Consider the following 25,017-nt stretch of genomic DNA (forward strand, 5'->3'; position numbering starts at 1 on the left):
TTCTGTGAGTGCAGACTGGTTGACTGTTCTGTGAGTGCAGACTGTGTGACAGTTCTGTGAGTGCAGACTGTGTCACTGTTCTGTGAGTGCAGACTGTGTCACTGTTCTGTGAGTGCAGACTGGTTGACTGTTCTGTGAGTGCAGCCTGTGTGACTATTCTGTGAGTGCATACTGTGTTACTGTTCTGTGAGTGCAGACTGTGTGACTGTTCTGTGAGTGCAGACTGTGTGACTGTTCTGTGAGTGCAGACTGTGTGACTGTTCTGTGAGTGCAGACTGTGTGACTGTTCTGAGAGTGCAGACTGTGACTGTTCTGTGAGTGCAAACTGTGTGACTGTTCTGTGAGTGCAGACTGTGTGGCTGTTCTGAGAGTGCAGACTGTGTTACTGTTCTGTGAGTGCAGACTGTGTGACTGTTCTGTGAGTGCAGACTGTTCTTTAATTTGATTGAAATATTTTACTTTATTGCAGTCGAGTGCTCTATTTTCTCTATTCCTCTGTGTCTTTCTGTCAGACAGGGTTAGCTGCTGGGCAGCCGGGGTGCTAAATAATTGTTTTAAGCCGAGTAAGAAAAATAATTGGACAGCACACACAAACACCAACACTTATCCTCTTCTGCGACTAAAGTAGACTGCAGTATGGCAGTCTGCATTTGGCATCCATCCTTGTTTTAAATACATTTCATGTAAACCATTGTGAATACGTTTTTAACCCTGACACTGGGCAAACAAAAAACAAAAAAAAACAATAATAAATAAGCATTGAGTATTATGGTCCCTTGGACTTCTTGAAACGCTTCGTCTACTTAGTCATCTTAATTTGTGTGCCTAAAACCGCTAACTGATGCTTGTTATAAGAGAGAGGCCAAAAGGTAGAGTGTGTAATCCATCTCAATATACAGAGTAGATTTATTGTAGATTTGGTTGTCCTAAAGGAATGAAGGTGTGTTTCAAGGTGTGATACCTTTAAGTGGACTGACATGATCATTCTTTATTGATATTTGTTGTGCATGTCAAGTTTCTTCTTTCATTTTAGCTCGCTGAGCTGCTACGTTATTGGGCAAATTGTTGTATCTTCAATGAAGTAGTGTAGGTAAGCGTATCTACTAAGAAGGGGCTTGTAAGATATTACACAACCTGTAGCAAACCTTACCATGGTCAAAAATCATATGCAAATATGTAGTGCTGTTCTACACCCTACCTGTCTGAGGAACAGCATAAAACCTGAATTAGGCACCTGCCATCACAGAAATCTCAAGTATACATTAGTCATGTATCTAGTACAAAACCATTCTCAAAATGTCTTATAAATAATTGGTGTGCCATGAAACACAGCATATTTCTAATATTTCACAGTACTTCATTGAATTGTGTACAAGCTGTGCTTCCCGAGTAATCTTTTTATATTTCTAGGACATCTGCCCTTATTCTTATCAGCGCATACGACATACTGTATTACAATAATAATGCTCCTAAAGTCTCCTTAGCTGAAGTGTTTACATTTCCGCAGAGAAGTATTCATGAAAATGCTAAATATCTTCAACAAGCGAAATCCAGTACAATGAAACATGAAGGCATGTGAAATCACTCTTTCCCCACCAACTTTTTTTTAACTGGTGACATCACTTTCCATATAATCTGTACTTAGATTGAGTGTCACTAAACAACAGCTTTATTGTTCTAAAAAGCAAATGATTTATAACATATTTATAGCTAAGCATATATGGTAAATTGAGCAATCAGTCAGTTGCAGGCCTGGCTGTCTTGCTTACAGTGCTTAAATTATAACACTGAGGGAAAACATAAACGTACGCCACATGAAGGCAATTAAAATTAATAAAAGCTGCAAAAATCTGAAGGGTGGAAAAATAGAACACAGTGCTTAAACTTTATGGTTATGATAGATGTTTCTTGGTACTCTGAACACAATGCTTCGGAAATTTCATTTCACACAATCTGAAAAAAGATTTAGATTCATATTCTATCTACTCCAAAGAGTCAGCATCTGCAGTTATTTTTGGCCATGTAAGTTGCCAAAGCCCTCTTCTCTTAATTATATATAGGGTGAAGAGGTACACCAAGCAGCCTTAGAGACAACTTTCTATTCCAAGTGGGTGGCTTTGCTACAGTAAAGGCTCTTTCCAACTGGTATTCCATATTCCCTGCAGTATTTTTCTGGCTACACCAGGCAAGAAATAGGGCATTTGCAATATAGAAAAACAAATATTAAAAATACTGTAGTTGGGAAAACATAACATCCTGACACGTTTGTATTAACCCCTAAGTATGGATAGTGGTTATGAAGGCATAAGCTATGTCCACATACTGTAGGCACCTAAATGGTGAATACTTTTAACAAGCTACCTAATTACCCATTGTATGGCTGGGGTCTAACTTCCCTCCCTCTGGCACCTACCCCCAAAACCCACCCCTTCTACTCTTCCCGTCTATAAAAATGACTATCAGGGGGCTAATAGGGCTGCAGGATTATGTACAAATAAAAGAGATTGCAACGTGAAATAATACAAAAAATAATCATTTATATTAAATACATTTACTCAAAAACAACCAGTTTGGCCCTACCCGTCTCCCTAATCCTCCCTCCTGCCTTATGCCACTAACCTCTACAATCTGTCTTTCACACTGCTCACTCCACTGAAACAGGCCTCATCAAAATACTGTAACTAATGACCTCCATGCTGCAAAAACAAAGGCCATTATATTCTGCTTACATTACTTGAAGGGAGAAGGCACTGAGTTTGAAGCCTGGTTCAATTCCCGGTGTCGGCTCCTTGTGACCTTGGGCAAGTCACTTTATTTCCTGCCTCAGGCATCAAAAATATAGATTGTAAGCTCCACAGGGCAGGGACCTGGTGCCTGCAAAATGTCTCTGTAAAGGGCTGCGTAAAACAAGCAGCGCTATACAAGAACATGCTATTATTATTATTATTAACTCTCTACGCCTTTAATAGACCAGTGGTTCCCAATCTGTGCGCCGCAGCGCCCTGGTGCCCCGTGGCTTGCCTAGAGGGGCGCCGTGATTATCCCTCCCCACCATCCCTCCGATTATCCCTCCCCACCATCCCTATGATTATCACTCCTCACCATCACTCCTTCATGCCGGCCGGGCCGCAGGGGATTGGCGCAGGTCAGAGGAAGCCGGGGGCGGGGCTTCCGCTTTGTGCAGAGCACACGGTGAGTGTGTGTGTCTGCTTTCCCGCTCCTGGCTCTGGTGGCTGCGCGGTGTCCCGTCCCATTCTGCCCCGGGTGATAGGAGGGGGCGAGGGGCGCGCCTGTCCAGTGACTGTGTGCAGGGAGCTGCCTGCACGGATCTCCTGCCTTTCCTCCCCTCCCCCAGTCACTCACATCCGTCGCTTCCACTGCTCTCCAATGTGTGTGTGAATGTGTGTATCTGTGTGTGTGTGTGTGTGTGTGTGTGTGTGTGTGTGTGTGTGTGTGTGTGTGTGTGTGTGTGTGTAGGGAGCTGCCTGCATGGATCTCCTGCCTTTCCCTTCCCTCCCCTCCCTCCTCCCCTCCCTCTTCCTCCTCCTCCCCCTCCTCCCTCCCGCCCTCCTCCTCCTCCTCCCTCCCGCCCTCCTCCTCCCTCCTCCCCCCCCTTTTTTATGTCATATGTGACTCCTCCCTCACATTCACAATGTAGCGAAAACCTGTCATTTTATCCTTTGTAACATTGCAAAGATACACCCTTTCCGCTGTCGCTCAACTGCTAAATCTCCAACACAGGCCCTCATTCTCTCCATCTTGACTATTGTAACCTTTTAATGTCCAGCCTTCCTGCCTCACACTCTTCTCCCCTAGAATCTATGCTAAATGCTGCTGCTAGAATCACTTTGTTCTCTCCTAAATCTGTCTCAGAATCTCTCCTAGTGAAATCCCTCTCCTGGCTTCCTATTAAATGCCGTATTACTTACAAAATTCTCCTCCTCTCTTTTAAGGCTAAACACTCATCTTCCCCTCCTTACATCTCAGCCCTAAGTTCTCGCTATACACCTGCCCGACTCTTGTCTTCTGCTCAAGGGTCTCTTCAGTCAACCCCTTTTTTTTCTAAAGCCCTCTCCCACCTAAAACCTTTCCCACTCACTGCCCCACTCCTCTGGAATGCCCTTCCCCTCAATATCTGACTGGAACCCTCTCTCCACCTTTAAACCCCATCTTAAAACACACCTACTTAACGAATAATATGGGTAGCTCTGTTGTTTGGTACTATACATCGGCTATGCATTGACCCTGACAATTTTGCAGAACATCCTCCTACTGTCTATGTAAGTTCTTCCTACTTACCACTTAAATGTTAAGCTCTTCTTTTATGTCTGAAGTATTTATTCCCATTGTGTTATATTATTATGTTACCTATATTACTGCTGTGAAGCTCTATGTACATGGATGGTGCTATACTGCTGCGGCCGAGTTTATTCGAGCATTTGCCCGGTCTCGGCCGCAGCAGTAACCTGGCGCACGCCGGAGGGTGCCGGGCGCGCGCCGAAGCCGCGGAGGAGCGCCCTCCGATCGGGGTTTTCTCCCTCCGCTCACCGGGTCCGCCAGGTCCCCCGGAACCCCCTGCTGCCGTCCCCCACATTGCGGGACACCAGGGCTCCCTCGGGGAGCCCTGGACGCGCGTGCAGGGGGCGCAGGCTCCCGATGACACGTGACCACGCGTCGGTGACGCGCGGCACGCCGAGGGAGTGGGGCTAGCAAGCCGGGACATGTCCCGGCTTGCGGTACTAGCCCTACTCAAATTAAACGTGTCGCCAGTGTATAAAGAAACCCAGAATCCCTTGCTGCAATGGAAGCACTGTATGTAATAATGGTGAAAGGCAGGGTTGCAGACCTGTCTAAGTGTAAGGAATCGGGGAACACATCCTTTGCGACGTGTTCTCTCCTTACCTGTTATATCTCAGACCTCCGCTCTGGCACCAGCGTGTGCACGCACTCTCACTCTCACTCTGCTTACAATGCGTGTGCGCACGCGCAGCTCTTCTAGGGTGCCACGGAGCATAGCTTCGCCCCCTCAGATGTACCACGCTTCTCTCACACGCGACGCGCAAACATGACGACGTGCACTGCTCCCCAGCTGCGTGGCAAGTACTTGTTAAGCGCACTTGTCTCCTGCAGCCAATCCTTGCTTCCGCGGAGGCCGCGCCTCCACTCCGCCTCCCTTGCTACTGGTTCCTGTTCCTGTTAAATACCCTGCTCATGCTCAGAGTCATTGCTGAGCATAACTTGTTGTAGCCTTGAGCTCCTGCGTCTGTTGTGCCTTGCTCCCTGTCCTGTGTTCTCTTGCAGTTAACTCTTCGTGTACCGACCCGGCTTGACTTTTGAAACCCCTCTGGATACGGACCCCGACTTACCCTCGACTCTGCGGATATCTCCAACCCAGACCACGGCTATACGGACCTCCACGATTCTGACCTGTCCAACCCCAGACCACGGTTATTGGACTTGACTATTCTGAACTCTCCAATCCAAGACCTCGGCAAGTATAAACTAACCAACTCTCTCCAACCCAGACCTGGCTATGTTTGACAATCTGCCTGCCAGGCCCGCTTCCGCTGCTGTGGGTGCGTGGTTTACTACGTCCCCACCTCAGTACCGGGGTCCTGTCTTGCTCGTGGGCAGCGCAAGCGTTACACTAAGACAGCAAATGGAAATATTTATATATAAATTATATACATATATATTATATATTATTATTATTATTATTATTTTTAGAGATACCTTGTATCTCACTATTATGGGTATCTTTATGCCTTTTCCCATTTGCACATGCACAGTTGCATCCAAAATGGTCGCCGCATCTATGTACATAATGTACACTTGCTTTGGAAAATCTGGGGCAAGCTCCCAGTAATGCGACAACATTTCTGTGAGATTTCTGCAGCCAGATTTATGGCCCATCGGATGAACACAGCAGGGGTTCTTGCAGTCCCAAGCTAGTGGTTGCTAAGACACGACATAGATGCGGCGACCATTTTGGATGCAACTGCACATGTACAAACGGGAAAAGGCATATAGATACCCATAATAGTGAGATACAAGGTATCTCTAAAAATAAAGAGCTTGCTGCACCAAGACAATTGCTGAAAGATGTGGGGCAGGGATGAACCCAAAACGTGACAACACCTACAGTGTACTAAAGTGATGGGGGAAACATATACAGGTCCACAATGAAGATGTAGCAGGATGTGATGGCATATATGCAGATCAACATAGCTGGATGAATGTCAGTATTGGCAATCAGATACTGAACAACAGGTGGTTCCTTAGGGTAATCAATAGTAGCCAGGGTAACTACATGAGGAATGATTACCATTAGGCGACTTGCGTAGGTATGCACAAAACTAACACTGTGATTCTTAATAACTACCAATAATCTTGAATAACAGACCCATTCCTGTAAAGAATTGGTACATGGCTATAATACGTGTTAATGTGTCCACAAGGGTCAAGGATATACAACATCATAAATAACGACATGTCTGATTGTCTGAGATCCTTCCTTCATCCGTGGCTGCTGTGGAAGATAGTATACAGCAGCTATCTGACACATCAAAATAGGAACAGGAATATCAACTGTCGGTGCTCACGGATACCAGGGATTGTCTTGAAAAGTCCCATCGATTTCACATGAAGAAAAGGATAAATCCAGGCACATGGTCTTCTCTTTGAAATTTTATTCAGCAATAAAGCAACCAACCTTTCGACTGCCACGCAGTCTTTGTCAAGGTGAGAAAAAAATAAGGGAGTAAACCCAAAAGGCCTGATGCTGCTGAAGTCTGGTATATCTTAGTATGGGATTTAACCAACAATCCACTGGAGGGTATATATAGCAGATCACCGTGGACATCAAATATAACAAGATACTATAAATGAACTCACCCTGGGTGGGGGGCCCGTTGTGCAGACTGTGGCCGGGTGCAGGGGATGAAGCATCCAGGGACACTCCACTCACGAACCTCCTTGTGCCAAAGCTGCTGCCCTTACCCAACCCGGTGTCTCTGGTATCTTGCTGTGGTTGCCGTAAGCTGGCCACGTTGTACTGCAGGTGACCCGCTGGAGTGTTGTCGCCGGCGTCCTGTCACTCCCTGCGCGTGCAGCTGGGGTGTCCTCCCTCCGTTGGGACGACGTCACGAGGTAAGTGTAGAGTCCAGCTATGCGCCGTGCTCACGCTGTTTCCAGCTGAAGGAGGAGTGCCCACATGTGCGGGGGAGGAGTGATGACGTCAGCCCTCCAGACGGGGAAATCCCACGGTGAAATGCTTGCGTGCTCCAGCCATGGGATAAGCAAGCGAAAAAGGTAGAAGGCGGTCACAGCAAAAAAGTCTGGTTCAGGAGCAAGTAGACTTAAAATCAGCTTTATTGGTACATGCTGTACATCTCAGAAGGGGCACTCTGACGCGTTTCGTCCGTCTCCGGGACTTTATCAAAGAGTATGACACCCTTATCACACAGACCCCTTAAATAGGTGAAGACCCAATCTGATTGGTTTTTCAAAATAACAAGAGGTTTGTTTTTTTTTGAGTTTTAGTGCTTTTGGGCTTTTCCCTGCAGCACTTAGGCGTCACCTCCTCTTGGCTGCCAATATCGCAGACCCTCTCCAGAAGTTTCTGAACTAAGGTACCAGTATACTCCCTTTAGGGGACTAGAACAGCTCTAGCCCTGTTGCCAGCTCTGTTCACCTCTTTAGGCTAACCTCAAAAAAAAAAACCTCTTGTTATTTTGAACAACCAATCAGATTGGGTCTTCACCTATTTAAGGGGTCTGTGTGATAAGGGTGTCATACTCTTTGATAAAGTCCCGGAGACGGACGAAAAACGTCAGAGTGCCCCTTCTGAGATGTACAGCATGTACCAATAAAGCTGATTTTAAGTCTACTTGCTCCTGAACCAGACTTTTTTGCTGTGACCGCCTTCTACCTTTTTCGCTTTGTCAAGGTGAGAGCTGACCAGTGTAAAAAAACATACAGTTATACACTGGCGACGCACTTTATTCGAGCTCGGCTAGTCCCACGAATTCGGGTATACCCGGGTGTATTGAGGTTTGTGACTGTTTTCTGCCCGAGTGCATTGAGGTATTTTCAAGGCAGGGATTGAAGCATTTTATTCCAGCTGGCTGCAATACTGCACAGTATATATATATATATACTGCATTACAATTCATGAATTTATGCCATCTGGTAGACACGCGAAGCATTGCAGCCTATTAAATCCTAATCATTATCATTTAACAGATCAGCCGCCCGTCAGCCAGGCAAGAACCCAGGCTGGGAAGGCAAACGCAACGGGGCTTGTCAGAGGTGAGGAGCGGCGCATTCCAGGTATCTGCCAGGTACATACTGGGTATTTGCTCGAATAAAGTGTGTCGGTGCAGTATACCCCCATACCAACCCACCTTGAATCACTGCAGCTGTTCACTAGCGTGAAAACTGAACCCCCCAGTGACGTCATGGCCGCGACGGGGTCCATGCATGTGCACCACAAGAGTCACTAAAATGTGTGTCTGGCGCCAGCATGTGGCGCAACGCCTTATCGGCCATGCCTCATGTCGGGTCCAGAAATGCCTCCTAACTATTGGCATGGCAACCGGACATGAGGAGCAGGGCTAAGAAAATTACAAAACTCTGCACTCGTAGCCGGCGCCAGCACAAAGTGGCAGTGATACAATAATGGCAGTATCCCCAGTGTGCAAGCGACAAAGAACCTAAGCCCAGCACAGTAAATGCCACAATATGTTCCCATAAACTAGGGGTGCAATACCCATAAGAGCAAAAAATTACTCAACAATTATCCTTAATGGTGTATATACAATATGGGCTGACAGTGAAAAAATAAGTGGATATAATACATGAAATAGAACCCAAACAAAAGATGTCAAACTACAATGACTGACAACATTAAAATAACACACAACAAACACAGCAGAAGTATCCCAAAGACTAAGCTTATACTAAACCATCTCCAATAAAAAAAATTCTATCAACATGCTTAACCATATGACAGATTTGCCAGAGTTGACGGAGGTGCAAAGGCGCAGGTCCATCAGCACCGCATCTTGATCAACATCTGTCAAGGAAACATTTAAGGTTTCATTGTTCGTTGAGACCACCACCAATACTAGTCCATAAATGAAATATCCAGTATGCCTCCCTCCTGAGAAGAGCTGTGTCCCTATCTAGAGCTCCCCTAACTGGTGGTACAATTTCGATACCCATGACCTACATTGCAGATATAGGATGGACCTACGCCTTTGTACTTACGTCAACTCTGGCAAATACAGGTGAACCAAATCAATTGTAATTCGGGACTATTTAAAAATGGACACTGCCTAACAGCATTACCATACCCCTGATGAAGAGAGACTGACTCTCGAAATGCGTAGGGTTAATCCTACTATCTCTGCAGCTGTCCGTGTCTCAATAGCCTACTATAGCTGAGACCATAGACCCAAGGCAGTTCATTGGCGCATACCGGAACTGGCATTTTTCAACATCCCACGAGAGCTGTGAGTGAGCTGAGAGTGAGAGCGGACATCAAAGCACTCTGAAGAGGACACAGACTCGGCACAGCCCGGCGTGAGAGACCTCAAATGCTGGTTACCATCGGCGGCGCATGCTCCAGACCAAGAGGCAGTTCTACGACAGCAATCCTCTGGGAGCGGACGTACCACGAACATTCTCTCTGACATTATCCACCGCCTACTAAACACCTTCTGTCTAGTAAGTAGGGCATTCACCTAGTGCAGCAGAGAATTGTAGGATTATTGTATGGACCTAGTTTCCATTTGTTTTATATAATTTTTAAATAAATGTGTTTATTTTTCAGTATCATCTACCTGTCTTGTCCCTGAGGCTTCTACTTAGTTTAGTTTTGTCTGTTGTTTGTCACATTTAACAGACAGTATTATTCTATGTGTTTTTTCTTTCATTACATGCACTTGATTTATAACCACAACGATCGTCGTTGGAAACTACAAGGACATTTGTCCTGTTTTCACACTACCAAATGGTTGTATGTTTACTTTTCTCTTAAAGTATTTTGGTGCTTCCGATATTAAGAGTATAAAATAAGGCGCCAAATTTATCTTTATCTCAAATAGGCCATTTGTGCTTTATATTATTTTTTGGTGTGTTTTATTCTTGGGTCAGACCATGAAAAATGGTTGCATAACCCCTGGTAAACACGCATTATAGAAGAGGAGTGAATTGTCCTATTAATCACCGCTAGCTCTATAGAAGATAATTTATCTCACTTTCTTGGGTTTCAATGGTTAGGTATAATTAGCAAGGAATTTAACTAAACAATGAGAGACATTGGGTTTCTAGCAGCTACAGTAGATTATTCCCAACAGTTTACTTTGAACCCAAATCTGAAAGTGTTTTCATGTGTGAAATGTTGAATTTGTGTGGTGCATACACCATTGTATTTAGGATTTCTCTAGTGCACTGGGTCTCAAACCTCTTCTCAGAGCACAGGGCCAGAAAAGGTTTTCCGGGTAATCAATTTGTATGCTACTCAAATGCAAATGAGCAAGGAATTGGATACAATATTCGGAGCACTACCAAAAGGTAAAAGAAAGATCCAGAGGCGGCTCACTTCTGAAAAATTAAGTAACTTTCTTGGATCATACAAGACCCCCAGCGAGGTAAAATAAAGCGCCTCTGTGTTCTTGATGAAGCGGAATATGCGTGAAATGCATTGGTGCATTATTTTACCTCGTTGGGTGTCTTCTTTGATCCAATAAAGTTGCATATTTTTTCATAAGTGAGCCCCCTCTGGATTTTTCTTTGTACCTTTTGGTAGTGCTCTGCATTTTCTATCCACTTCCATGCTACCAACCTACCCAGCGGATTCTGCACACCACAAGACCTCCAGGATGGATAAGGAATGCCAAGGATTCCAAAAGTGAGTTCTTTCCTCCAGTTATCACTCTGGATTATGACTTACACTGGATCTTTATAACTCTTATTGCATTTATATTGGACGAAGTATTATCTGAGCACCGGACTCACATTTTCAAATGCAAATTAGGTGCATTTAAATAGAGTATGTTTGCAAATGCATTGGTTATCCCTAATGCCTGATTTGATTGCTGGTCTCAGGAGGAGAGGTTTGAGAACCGTAGCTCTAAGGTTTGGAGAAGATAGTAAGGGGTATTGGGTAGTACATATCAATGGTTGTAATTGTGGAGAGACCAATACATGCGTTTGTGGTCTCTGTATAGAAGTGTCAGGCAGTTTGAAAAATGTATTGACTTATAGTACATTAAAGCAAGTTATTGTTCAAACAGGAGTTTTTAACTTAAGCAGCAATGGATCTGCAAGACAACAAAATGTTCTGAATTACAGGACTTGAAATTCTGTGTATAAGTGAGGATTTGCTCACAAAATGTATTATGTTTCTAAACATCAGTCAAAAACAAAGAACCTTATTCTTTATAGACTGAAGCAGCCATTTGGAGCATTTTCAGCTGGAAATACTGTGGAAGACACGTGTCCCAAACCGCCTCTTTGTACTATACAGACATCCCCTAAGTCATCTGCAAATTTGAAATAACATGCGGAATGCTAAAGTTTTGCCATTTTAATCTTTATAGTAAAGTTTCTATCCATGTCAGATTCAGGCTGACAGTATCAAACAGCCGGGACTGAAAACATTCAAGCGAGGCCTTGAAAACTGAAGTCGGATTTCTTTTTTAAATGAAAATATTACACACCATATTTTACAGGAAAACAAAAATATGGGGTAGAGGACTCCAATCACCCAGTGCTACAGAGCTTTGTATTAACCAACAATGATTATGTCTGACTGCATTTAAACCGGATCACTTGGTGTGATAATGCATGCTTGAGGCTGTATGCATAAAAACCCCTAGATGGCACAAGGTATAGCAGAGATGTGCAGAGTTGTGAGTGGGGAGTCTTTAAACCCCCCCCCCCTGACCTCTCCAGTTTCTCTGAACTGAATTAACCTATATGCCTGGGGCAGCTCTCATGGGGCAGCAATTGTACTCACATAAGTATGAACGCCGGTTCTGTGTGCTCCATGGCTGATATAATTTGCAGAAGGAGTGTACCTGTTCCGGTGAGGAGAGGCAATTCAGCGGGCACCACGAGGCAGGAGAAAAAAGTTGCTGAAGCTGGACTGTGCTGTATAACAATTCCTTTATTGTAGCATGGTTAAAAAGAGGGGGGAAAGCATACCCCTGCGCCTCTAACACGTTTCACCCAGAGATTGGGCTTTTTCAAAGAGTAACATTACCCGTGTGCAGGCCACTGATATACCGGAAGTAAACCGGATGTGACGCCATCCAGCCAATGGGCTGTGAGTATGTCGCGAGCGGCATGATGGGATACCGAGTTCATGGCTTGACGGCGCTCACACGGAGCGCAGATGCGCCGGATGTGGCGCCCATCAGCCAATGAGCTTATGGTATGCCACGAGCTGCATGATGGGATACTGAGTCCCGGCTGGATGACAATCGCACGGCACCCATAGGCATCAGTGTCATGCGCAGTTGGGACTGAAGAGTTAAAAACAAAATGAAAAAGAACATTTTAGCAATCTACATGTTGAATATAAGATGATAATACAATTCATATTAGTAATAAAGTACAAAGGATGTAGAAACATACATTTCATAGAATATATATATATGTTATTGTAGAAGGCAGAATAATATGAACAATAATGATTAAAAACAAGTAATGGCAAAAGGTAATGGGCATTTCCAATGTCTAATTACTAATATTCCGATGGTATTAAGACATACAGTTGGTACATTTGTGTTACAATTAGTACAATTTGTTATAGTTTGTACCATTGTTCAATCAAATCATAATCAATTGCAATTAGAGATTTTCAAGATATAATGACATCAGTACGATTATGTAATATGACAAGACTAATAAAACATTACATGATTAAGCGTGATATTAATAATCAAATACATTATTGTGAATAATAAAATGCCCCAGTGTGAACATTGCAGATCTCGGTTGGTGATATGTAGAAAGGGAATGGGAGGGAGGGGGGGAGGGGGGGAGGGGGTGGAGGGGATTTTTGGAAAAGGGGGGGAAGGGGGAAAAGGGGGGGAAGGGGGAAAGGGGGAAGGGGGGGTGAGGGGGGGACGACGACACATTAAATTAATATATTATCAAACTTTGTCAGAAATATATTGTAATCATGTATAAACATATGGACTCGAGTAAGTGAGCAAAAACATGCTAGTAGGCAACTCTTCGTTAGTCACAAAATATAAGGACCAAATATAGAATATATTAACATATCAAGTATATATTGGACATTAAAAATTGGAAGTTGCATGGAGACAGGGGTATTTTTGTATTTATATTATATTTTTTCCCCCTAACATGTTAATGATAATCATTGAATAAAAGAGTGTGTTAATGGGCCACATGGGCGAACTACAGAAAATGGAACAGTTATTACACAGGGTTCCCTGTGGCAAGAGACAAACGTTCTATAGAAAGTGTTTTATCTCCCAGTCCACGTTAATACCTCTAGGTGTCATGGTATCTAATGTGAAGATCCAGAACATCTCTTTTTGATTGAGAATGTTCTGACGATCTCCATGTCTTAATACCATCGGAATATTAGTAATTAGACATTGGAAATGCCCATTACCTTTTGCCATTACTTGTTTTTAATCATTATTGTTCATATTATTCTGCCTTCTACAATAACATATATATATATTCTATGAAATGTATGTTTCTACATCCTTTGTACTTTATTACTAATATGAATTGTATTATCATCTTATATTCAACATGTAGATTGCTAAAATGTTCTTTTTCATTTTGTTTTTAACTCTTCAGTCCCAACTGCGCATGACACTGATGCCTATGGGTGCCGTGCGATTGTCATCCAGCCGGGACTCAGTATCCCATCATGCAGCTCGTGGCATACCATAAGCTCATTGGCTGATGGGCGCCACATCCGGCGCATCTGCGCTCCGTGTGAGCGCCGTCAAGCCATGAACTCGGTATCCCATCATGCCGCTCGCGACATACTCACAGCCCATTGGCTGGATGGCGTCACATCCGGTTTACTTCCGGTATATTAGTGGCCTGCACACGGGTAATGTTACTCTTTGAAAAAGCCCAATCTCTGGGTGAAATGCGTTAGAGGCGCAGGGGTATGCTTTCCCCCCTCTTTTTAACCATGCTACAATAAAGGAATTGTTATACAGCACAGTCCAGCTTCAGCAACTTTTTTCTCCTGCCTCGTGGTGCCCGCTGAATTGCCTCTCCTCACCGGAACAGGTACACTCCTTCCACACCATATTTTAGTATCTAAATTAACTTTTGAAACTGAGAGTAAATTTTTTTTGGGGGGGGAGAGCAAGATACTAAAATAATAAATATACGCAAAACTTTGAAAATAGATAGAAATGTTATGAATTTCAGAAACAGAAAAAAAGATACATCAATAACACAAAAGAATATAATGTTTAACAAGCGGGCTCTAACTTTCTATTTTTTAACTGTGCAAATTGCAACAGATTGTTATTATATCACTACAATGGAATGATGCAGAGCTCAGTGCCAGATTTAACATCTCATTTTCCTTAAAGAGGCATCTGAATGTTTAGCCAAGAGATTTGATTGGCTCACACTCTTCATCTGCTTCTAATAATACAACTCTAAATAGCACTCACAAAGAAGCAATGTTTTGAAGGACTTTTGTTCCCCCAATCAGTTTGCTGTATAAATCTTGTGCCAGAATAGAATGAAATAGTGTTGGAAAGTCAAAGAGGTAATTTAGACTCCGTAATAGCCAAGACCTAAAGCTGTAAAACAAAGATTGGCAATTATGTGGAATGTTGTTACTATCTTTCCATATAATAAAGATTGCTATGCGTTAGCAATGTCTCGGATGCATCTCCCACTTGTCATTCAAAATGAAAAGCCAATAAAAAAAAGTTTCATTCATTCCGCCAAGTGGTCAGGACGCTCCAGCTCTCACTAATTGTCTATGTGTGTCTACCAAAATAAACTGCATTTGGTGTTCCTAGTGCCGCACACTAATGGGAAATTAAGACAAATTAACTTGCGGCATCATTTTATTATTCTTTGTGGCAAACTGTGGAAGCGTTACCATTCAGTCAAGAAGGCCTATCTTAAAACTCAGCTCGCTAAAGAAGAATTTGAGTAACTTCAAAATATTAGTACCTTGGCTAGTACTATACTGAACATCTCATATGCACCTACCATGACCCTTTGCATACAAACTTACCTTAACACCCTACCTACGGTCTCTGTAAGTTCTTACCACTTGGATTGTAAGCTCTTTTCAGGCAGGTACTTAATATTTACTGTTATGTCTGTAGCGCTTATTCCCATTATGTCTCCTATTATTTTGTCACGTATTACTGCTCTGAAGTCTATGAACTGTACATGGATACCGCTATAAAAATATACATACAGTACATAAAATGTGTGATGTACTGTGTGGTAATATCTTGACCTTCCACACATACTGTACATTAGCTTTTGATCAATAGTAGTGTAAAAAAAATTGGAGACTTTTGTAAATTAACATTTTTGTTTATTGACATATTGTTCCACTATTTCATAAATAAAATATGTGCTAGCATTATTTTTTATTTTTTTAAATCCTCATCAGGACACCTCAGGTCATCAAAGTGATCGTAGTTTTTAATGATGCTTGGTAGGTGCTTTGGGGAAGGAAAAATGAGTAGGTATTCTTATTAACCAAAGAACACTTTTTTTTTCAGATTGAGATATAACCAATAGTTTAAAGTGTTCAAGATGCGAGACTCAGGCTATACAGTATCTACAGGGCTCAAATGTAGGGAACTGATCACAGCAGCTGCTTAGCATGTACGATTTTCCTTAACATTCTCTAGCAAGCCAGTGGTAACTGCCTTCATTTCATTAACTATTTATTTGTTGTTATCTTCATGTCCTTGGGTAAAGTTTAAACATTCTCATGTCTATTTTTCAGTGGACCATACATACAGTACATCTGGCTCTGTTCCATGCAGTTCAAACTTTCATTCCATACTAACAGCTAATATTAATTGATGTAGTTGATGCGTTGTGTTGACTACTATGGAATACAAAGCTTTCCAAATAGTTTTGTAAATATTTAATGTGACAATATTTAAATATACCAAATGCTCCAAAAAATTACATGTTATACTGTATTTTGATCTAAAATAATACATTTTAGTCTTTGCAAACATTGATGTTTTTGTACGTGAGCATTCAAAACCTGTATTCATATGTGGTCTAAAATAACCTAACTACCTATGTAGTTTCAAAAGATCATGTACAATAACATGTATGTGCAATTTTCAATGGTCCAATAAATATTATCACACAATCCAGTTATCTGCACACAGATCAATACAGTTACTAGAACTCCATGTAACAAACAATAAATATAATGTATGGCTGTGCATTTTAATAAAGGTAAACAACTTTACATAGGTCCCCAGTAAAAGGCCCAGCTCTTCTAGTGCATTTATAGAGTAATCCAGTGAACAATAGCCACTTTATTTAAGTGGTTTATCAATAGTAAATACATTTAAGCAGTTCTGCATGTTTTAGTTAAAACTGTGTTATACCAACCGATCACTGCCTGAAAATGAACTGGGACATGTATTGAGTCTGAATATTTCTATGCATCTCCAGCTGTGTGTCTATGTTGTTAGTAAAAAAATAGTACTCAATTTAGCCAGATCTATATCGGTATGTCCAACACCTAAATATAAGTGTTACCTTGCTCACGTTAGAGACATGTTTGTTGATGTTTGGAGGGTGTATAAAAGTAACAGTTTCAATTAAATAGTTGAGATAAAATACTGTATTTTGTGAGGGGGTGCTGAAGCATGTTTATTATCACAGTGTGGGAGGTGCCAAATATGATGTGCTGGTTTAGGGTTTGCATGTAGAAGGCAAGGTCCAGGCACACGGTCTTCAATATAGCAAATTTATTACAGCAAAAAAAGAACCAACGTTTCGACTGCCATGCAAGTCTTTGTCAAGGTGGCAGTCGAAACGTTGGTTCTTTTTTTGCTGTATTAAATTTGCTATATTGAAGACCGTGTGCCTGGACCTTGCCTTCTACATTTGAGCCTCTGGGGACTTTGTAGGACTGTTGCTTCTTGTCTGTGACCACCGGCAGGTGATATTTTATTCAAACAGAAGTTATCGTGTGCCAGACAGCTGCCTGTAATTGACTGGTTTAAGCTTGCATCATTATTATTATCATTATCATTATATTTGAATAAAAATACATTATTTGATACACATTCAATGCCTGTGATTCGAAGACCATTTTTAACCTCTTCTCTTGGTGGAAAGTATGTGGTGGATTGCTCAGGATGTTCTCCCACCAGTGACGGGAGTATAGTCATAACTACTGAATATTTTTAGACCAGTTTTCTTTTACAACAACTTTTGTAATAGGAATCTAGTTTTAATTAAAATAAAATATATTTACAAACTAATTTTGCTCAAGTTATGACAGGCTTCAACTCTGCTGTCAAATAATTATTCTTTCCCCACCGAATAGCGTACAAAAGATAGATGCCCTTATCACCTATAGTTTAGCCCAAGCTTCATCTTAAGGACTTGGCAATTCTTCATTTTCTATTAAGTAATCTTTCTTCAAAACTCTTACACCCCTAACCATCCTCCATACTCCAAGATATGCATCCCTTAATGAACTCTTGCTATTGCCATTAGGACATGCCCCTGCTTGGCCACTTGATTCCAAGACTGGTCCCAATGTGCTTCCTGATTGTTTTTCTCTACTGTGCTTGAGGTTATCATCAGTTGACTCTTCTTTTGCTTGTCCTTCAACACTATTGTCCTGTAAAATCTCTTCCATTACAAAGGGTGGGTGCTCTCCAGTCTGCTCCATCTTGTCTTCATTGATTGCCTCTTTTTCTAAGTCCTCGTAGTTGATTTGTCTTCTGGTCTCAAAATACTTGGCTATACAGTAAATAACAGAACCAACTGTATTGACAACCACCCCTGCAATGAACAGTGATGTGGGCTCCACATCATTGAAAGCCAACATACCCACCGTGATGGTGGCAATGCTCTTCACCACACCAACAAAACTGGTAGTGACGGCTGAGTTGATGTAGGTACAGTGCAAGGTGGTAAAGTTCATGGCACAGCCAATTAGGGTGCATGCAATAAAAGTGCACACCATTGCTGGGTCTTTCCAACCTGGGAAAGACCATGCATTGATCAGGTCCATGCTGGCAAAAGAGCAGATAATGAGCAGAGGAGTGGCTGTAACGGCAATGATGTACTGTGCTGTAAGAGGTCCATGGTCACTATCTAAACTGGTCTTCTGAATAATTACTAGGTAAGCAGCATGAACTAATACGGCCAGCACTCCTGTAATGTATCCTACAAGCTCGCCACTCAGGTCACCAGCCCCTGTCGGGAACAGAAGAAGAAATAGATTGGTTCACATTTGGTGTATATACACATATACTTTCACAAAGCAAACTGGTGTAGTATGAAGTCATTTTTTTCAGTGAAAATCTATATTGTTTAAATCCTTTGCCTTCCTTTCTATGAAGCCATGCTTAATATAAGAAGCCCCCAATGTAACAATGAGATACGTACAGTGAGTAAATCTCGCCCACTTTCTTGCCCTGAAGTACAAGTTTAAAATGCTTTTTACTGAAAAAAAATACTTTCAATAAATAGTCTATTCCATTTAATATATAGAATTCAATGGAAAAAGACTAAATATGTCTAAGTAAACAAAGCATGGAAAGAAAAGCATGAAAACATTAATGTCCTAATTCTGCAGGTTCAGTATTGGAAATATATATATGTATATATATATATATATATATATATATATATATATATATATATATATATACATACACACACACACACACACACACACACACACACACACACACACACAAAGAACGATTCCTGCGCTCCTACCAATTAGGCTAATAATAGTAATCTCATGAATAAGGGTTATTTAGCCAAGGCATTATAAGCCTGCAGCCAACATCAAGGCATTACCGAATGCAGGTACCTACTGTACATGGACTTGTGAAAAATGTGAGAAAGCCCTGCAAGGGTTAAATAAAGCATATGCTTTTGAGAGCAGTGCAATTAAAAGCTGGCTAAAGCCAGTATCATAGTTACCTTACTATGCGGGTGCACAAATTCCATGGTGTGAATATAATAAATCTTACATATATGTCTTTCTGTCAGCCTTATACATTCACCTACTCTTGGAGGGTGATGTGCAGACAGACACTGAAGTGTAACATACCTGTACTAATTGGAAAATTGGTAGGGGCCCTTTCCTGAAGGGAGGAGACATACACCTATAAGGAAATGCTGTGTAAAGCAGATGAGTCAATAAACCTACCCCTATGATGTTTCAGTGACACTATAATAAAATGCCCTCTATTTAACCTATTTAACCCCTCCATGGCTTTCTCACATTTTTCACCAGTCCGTGGGACAATAATTACATATATTCAGGGTAAGTACCTGCATTCAGTTTTATATATATATATATATAACTGAATGCAGGTACCTACCCTGAATATATGTAATTATATAATCCATTTTTTTAAATTATTTATGTAAAAATCGTTACCAGGACATATATACGTTGAGATAAACGCTTTGTTTTCAGGTATGTCCTGGGTTTAAAAGTAGGGATTTACAACAAATGTCCCATATGCCAAATTCACTATCAAGTCAAATGATTCAAGACAGTGGTTTCAAAGAGTAGTGAGACCATGTAAAAAAAGACCTACGTTTATTAAACATGGGGGCAAAGTTCTTTAAACTGTAAGATATACTTTATATTTGATGTTGGTTGTGATATCCTTTAGGGCAGTGGTTCCCAATTCCACACCCCAACAGGTCAAGCTTTAAAGATGTTCCTGCTTCAGTACAGGCTCAATCAACGGAATGGGACATTTGGTCGGGGACGTTTCGCCGCAACCAAATGACTCCCGGCGTTTGGCCACAGAGACAGACACTCCGCCGCAGCCGATCCACCGCTGGACACTGAGCCGCCACCGCCCACTTCTAACATAAGGTAAATTACACAGGTTTTAGTGTTTAGGGCAGGGGGTTAACTTTAGGGATTTCAGTAGGTTTTAGCAGTTAGAGTACAGGGTTAACTTTTGGATTTTAGTGGTTAGGGTAGGGGGTTAAATGTATGAGTTTTAGTGGTTAGGGTAAGGGGTTAACTTTAGAGTTTTAGTCGTTGGGGTAGGGGGATAACTTTAGGGGATTTAGCGGTTAGGGTTGGGGGTTAACTTTAGGGATTTTAGTGGTTAGGGTAGGGTTAACTTCAGGGGATTTAGCGGTTAGGGTTGGAGGTTAACTTTAGGGGTTTTAGTGGTTAGGGTAGGGGGTTAACTTTAGGGGATTTAGCTGTTAGGGTTGGAGATTCACTTTAGGGTTTTAGTGGTTAGGGTAGGGGGATCACTTTAGAGGTTTTAGTTATTAAGGTAGGTGGTTAACTTAAGGAATTGTAGGGTAAGGGGTTAAGGTTTTTAGGGTAGGGTCTAGCATTAGCATTAGGGATTAACATTAGTGGAGTTTAGTGCAAGGGTTAACGTTAGGAACTTACCTTATCGGTGAAGTGGTCGTCAGCTGAGTGTCTTGACGGCGAGGTGAGTTATGGCCAAGCACCGGGTGGTCATTTGGTCGCGGTGAAATGACCATGACCAAATGTCCTAGACTGCTTAATTAGTGGCTTGGTCATTTTGACTGAACCACCTGTGCTGAAGCTTTGCTATCCTTCACCTGGCCTGTTGGGGGCTCTTGAGGACTAGAGTTGGAAAGCCCTGCTTTAGAGGATCAACATGAGTGTACAGAGCTTTTGATAACTCATGGGCTGTTTCTTCAAGTGTACAGCACCTATGAGATTTCAAATCTGTGTACACTATGGGGTGTACTGTATGTATGAAGAAAGTGAGATAGAAATCTCCGTCTCTTCTTGTATTTATATTGCACACATGTTACTCAGCATACAAATGAGAACCCCCAGAAACACTTCTGATTAACAGGAAATCTGGGAAATCGTACCTCAGATAAAGTCATTTGGTCTCTATACCACATTGGTCATTATAACTCACACAGCACAGTGTATTTGAATAAATACTGCATGTATGTTCTACAAACATTCAAGCAAGCAGCTGAAAGCTGCGTTGCTGTAAAGGTCTCTGTGTGACTGATTCATGAAGCTTTCATTATCTACTGTGCGTTTTCGGGTCGATTTTGCAGGAATAGAAAACTTTGGAAAATAATGCTGCATTTTTAGACATGCATAAAAGAAAAAAAAAAGTCAAAATGATATATTTAACAATGTAAACACTCATTGTAGGAGGAAAAACTATCTGAGCTATAAAAAATCTGTGAGCATCCAATACACCGCAGGCTGTCTGTGACATAATGTAGCAGCATGTCATTTTCAAGAGACCCTTCCAAGGTGCATTCTAGACAGCAGGAACCCGAACAAGGTAACCTGTGTTTTACTTCTTAAACTGTTTGCAGGGGTCAAAGTGCCATAAACGGTAGTGCTGGGGTAGATCTGTAAAGATTGTGATATACATTGTTTTAATGTGTATGCCATATTTATGTTATAGTATATATTTTAAAGTCTTTAAAAAAAAGATATAATATTTTCAGTATGACAAAAAATTTGGAAGCTTAGTTTTTCATATAAGTGCAGCGATACAGTATAATTTCCCCTTTGCACCTCATTACAGTACTTATATTACCGAGTGTGAATGTTGGCAAAATGGATTTGGTAGGAAGAAGGGGATTCCTCGCCAGCTTTCTTCCTCACCAGCTTTCTTGGAAAGTCCTTACATGAAGTGATGATCAATTATTATATGCTCAGAACAATTGATAAAAAAAAAAAAACGCTCTGATTTATGGCACATGCACCACAAGCAGACACGTGTTTATTCCCAAAAAAGCCCAGCCATATACAGTTACACTAGCAAATATTTGTATGGCAAAGTAACTAACAATAAAGTTGTGTTTAACCATTTTTTTTAAGCTAAATAAATGTCGACTTTTTGAAAAGCGTGTTCAAGGGCTGCATGGTGATGTCGAGAAATGAAGGAAGACCCGATGCATATTGACAGAAATAAAATGCACCCAGGCATGTGGGGGACATACAGTATGACTAGAGGACAGACCAGATGTGGAACTGAGAAGTAAAGAGGGGAATCTGAAAGGAGATGAATAGTTTCTACAAATGATAAGTCAATTAAATTATCAGTGACGTAGCATGGAAGTTTAGAAACTCTGAAGCTCTATCTCGTCTAAACCTTGTTAAACAAGTTGGTCAACCCCAAACTGGCCATTCCAGTACCCAAAACTAAGACACCCTCCGCAAATACAAAGGCGTCCGGGATTTTCACACTCTCACCTAATTCTACAAACATCCCTCCTTAAGACATTTCGTGACAACATCCCTTGTGTATCTACACAAAGTCAGATACCAGTGTCCTTTACAATGATTTATTTATCATATCAATATTGTACAGCTCTGAGGATTTGTGAGCTTAACAAAATTCCCGAGGTTCCACGTTGACCTAACAATAGGCAGATACAAGAGAAAAGACACCGTTGGGTATTTGAAGACACTGTGCTCATTGTATGCACTGTATATTGTAATATTTGGCATTAGTAGAGATGAGCCAGTGTACAGTTTTGCTCTAGTACAGATAACCTCATGCATTGTGTCCCACCTTCCCAGTGTGTCTGTTTTTGTTTTACATAGATTGTCTATCAAACTGATCGGGTTCTGTAATAACAATTAGAATTACCATTCAAAGGCTTTACTGCAACATTGGAGTATTCAATATCCTAACCCCTGCTATCCGCGCAGTAGAACATTATCAGAATATTATAAAATTCCCCGAGTGCCTTATTGTGATTCTAAATGCTGTGAGAGATAACAGTTCTTGGAGTGCTATACTTTCATCTTAAGATCTCCAAGGCAGAAACATTCGTAGGGTTACACAACTCCTAGAGTCACTTTGGTGAGGTGCCACCACCAGGACTATCTAATGGTTAAGCAACTTGAGTACATTATAATCCGAGTTATTAAGAGCGACATTAGTACACTACTTGAATCCCAACTTTTAGCTTGTCTTGCTGGAAAAGAGAAGAGCCCTGTAAAGTGCTATCAGAACTTGATGGTAACATAATCTATAGGGTGCCTTGTGGCAAATATAATTGCTCTAACTACTGTTGAACTATTTTAGAAACGGTACTTAACCTCACGCAAAGTCAGGTTGGTCGCAGGTAGCTGGACTTACCTGCCAGAGCGGTCCCGCAGGTGGTGATAACCACAGCAAACAGCACCCCTATAGAGGGCATCCCATTCCTCAGCACCAGTACCCCGATCAGCAGTGTGACCAGGGGCAGGCATCTCTTGAACACGACGTACATGGGCAAGCTGAGCCCCCGTAAGGACCACAGGGTCAGACTGGACTGCAGGGTGGAGAGGATCGTTACCCCAACAAACATCCGAGCCAGGCTCAGTCCGTATGGAGGAACTGAGATCTTCCCCCAGCGTCTGAGCACCTCCAGGGTCAGCGCTGCGGTGGAGCTGGTCATGCACTGGACCAGGGTCAGGAAGGAGAACTGGTACCTGCTGATCAGAAACTTCAACAAGATGTTCAGAGAGCCAGAGAACACCCCGTGCGCTATAGCCACCGAGATCCCCAGCAAACGTCCCCTGCAGATCTGCATCCTGACCTCAGCACCAGCACCTAAGCACCAAGGAAGAGTGTCTTTACTCTGTGGATCCAAACCCTCTTGAGGGGAATCCCCTGATGTATTACAGCCTGCCTGTGACTCAGTTCACCAACGTACCCAGTGTGTCCCCTTCCTGCTAGTGCCTGATCAGCCTCTGACCAGCAGCACTGTCACTCTATTGGTGGTGAGGCTGGGTGGGGAGAGAAAAAGAGAAGGAAAAAGTAACTCCCTGGATGAAAATGATCAATAGGGGAGGGGGGGGGGGGCAAAAAATATATTTGCATAGGAAACGTCTCTGGAGTACATCACCTCCCTCCCCCACCCAGGAGCCAGAGACATTGACGCATTTGGAACAGGGTAGATATGCAGTTTCCATTTACTTAATTATATGTGAGTACTTTTATTGCATTCGCTATTTTTCTTCTATTGCCTTGATGAGTCACTGTATTTTTAAGCAAATGGGGTGAGATGGGGAATTTGACTTAGATTGGGGAGATAATATATAGCTACATATGTACTTTTATCTGTCCCAAGCCAATATCTGATATCAAAGCATAACTTTTCAATGCTTTTTCCTTCTATGTGAGGGGATGTTTGGAGAGAGGTTTAATGCAGGTTTAATTGACTTTTCTCTACCACGTTTAAAAATGGAACAAGCCAAGTAGACCCTGGGAATTGAGCAATGGCCAATAACAAACACATTGACTTTTTTTATACAGTATTACATTGAACTGATACAGTAGTGGTCAGGGTACAATACAGAAAACAGTTCATACATATTTTAAAGACCACAACAAGTAGCATGTTCAGTAAAACCCAAGTATAGTGGTTGATAGAATTAACCCTTACTCTGCCAGAGGACCAGCATTGCATTGCAAAGCAATGGTGAGATAGAATTCAACGGAGGAAAGACTACTTCTACGAATTAGAATCAGGCATTGTACTTACATCTTACTGAGTGTAATTAAAATTGTCTGCTAGGAATGGAAGTACAATTACCAAGCTTCATGATAGCACATCTGCACCTGGGAAGCACACACTGAACGTCGAATGAATGTGAGGTTGCTCACTACATGTCTACGTTTGGGTTTAACTTATCACTTACCTGACACAGGTTTTTTTTGGATGCACATTATAGTAGAAAAGCAGTTAAATAGTTCGGTGTCCCTGAAATAAATCCTCTTTTTGAGACAAAATTCAAAGATAACTTAATTCATA

At 41.9% G+C, this 25,017-nt stretch overlaps 1 protein-coding gene across 1 annotated transcript; it reads right to left on the bottom strand.

Moving 5' to 3' along the window:
• Window positions 1-17,082: 17,082 nt before the first annotated feature.
• SLC35D3 (solute carrier family 35 member D3) lies at window positions 17,083-24,037 on the bottom strand. Its single transcript, XM_075594812.1, has 2 exons — window positions 23,358-24,037; window positions 17,083-18,459 (listed from the first exon to the last, which is right to left on the bottom strand). The coding sequence occupies exons 1-2, from the start codon at window positions 23,791-23,793 to the stop codon at window positions 17,630-17,632; spliced, it is 1,266 nt and encodes a 421-aa protein (XP_075450927.1). The 5' UTR covers window positions 23,794-24,037; the 3' UTR covers window positions 17,083-17,629.
• Between the last annotated feature and the right edge of the window lie 980 nt (window positions 24,038-25,017).

The sequence above is a fragment of the Ascaphus truei genome, chromosome 4 (genome assembly GCF_040206685.1).
Source record: "Ascaphus truei isolate aAscTru1 chromosome 4, aAscTru1.hap1, whole genome shotgun sequence".
NCBI classification, from domain to species: domain Eukaryota; kingdom Metazoa; phylum Chordata; class Amphibia; order Anura; family Ascaphidae; genus Ascaphus; species Ascaphus truei.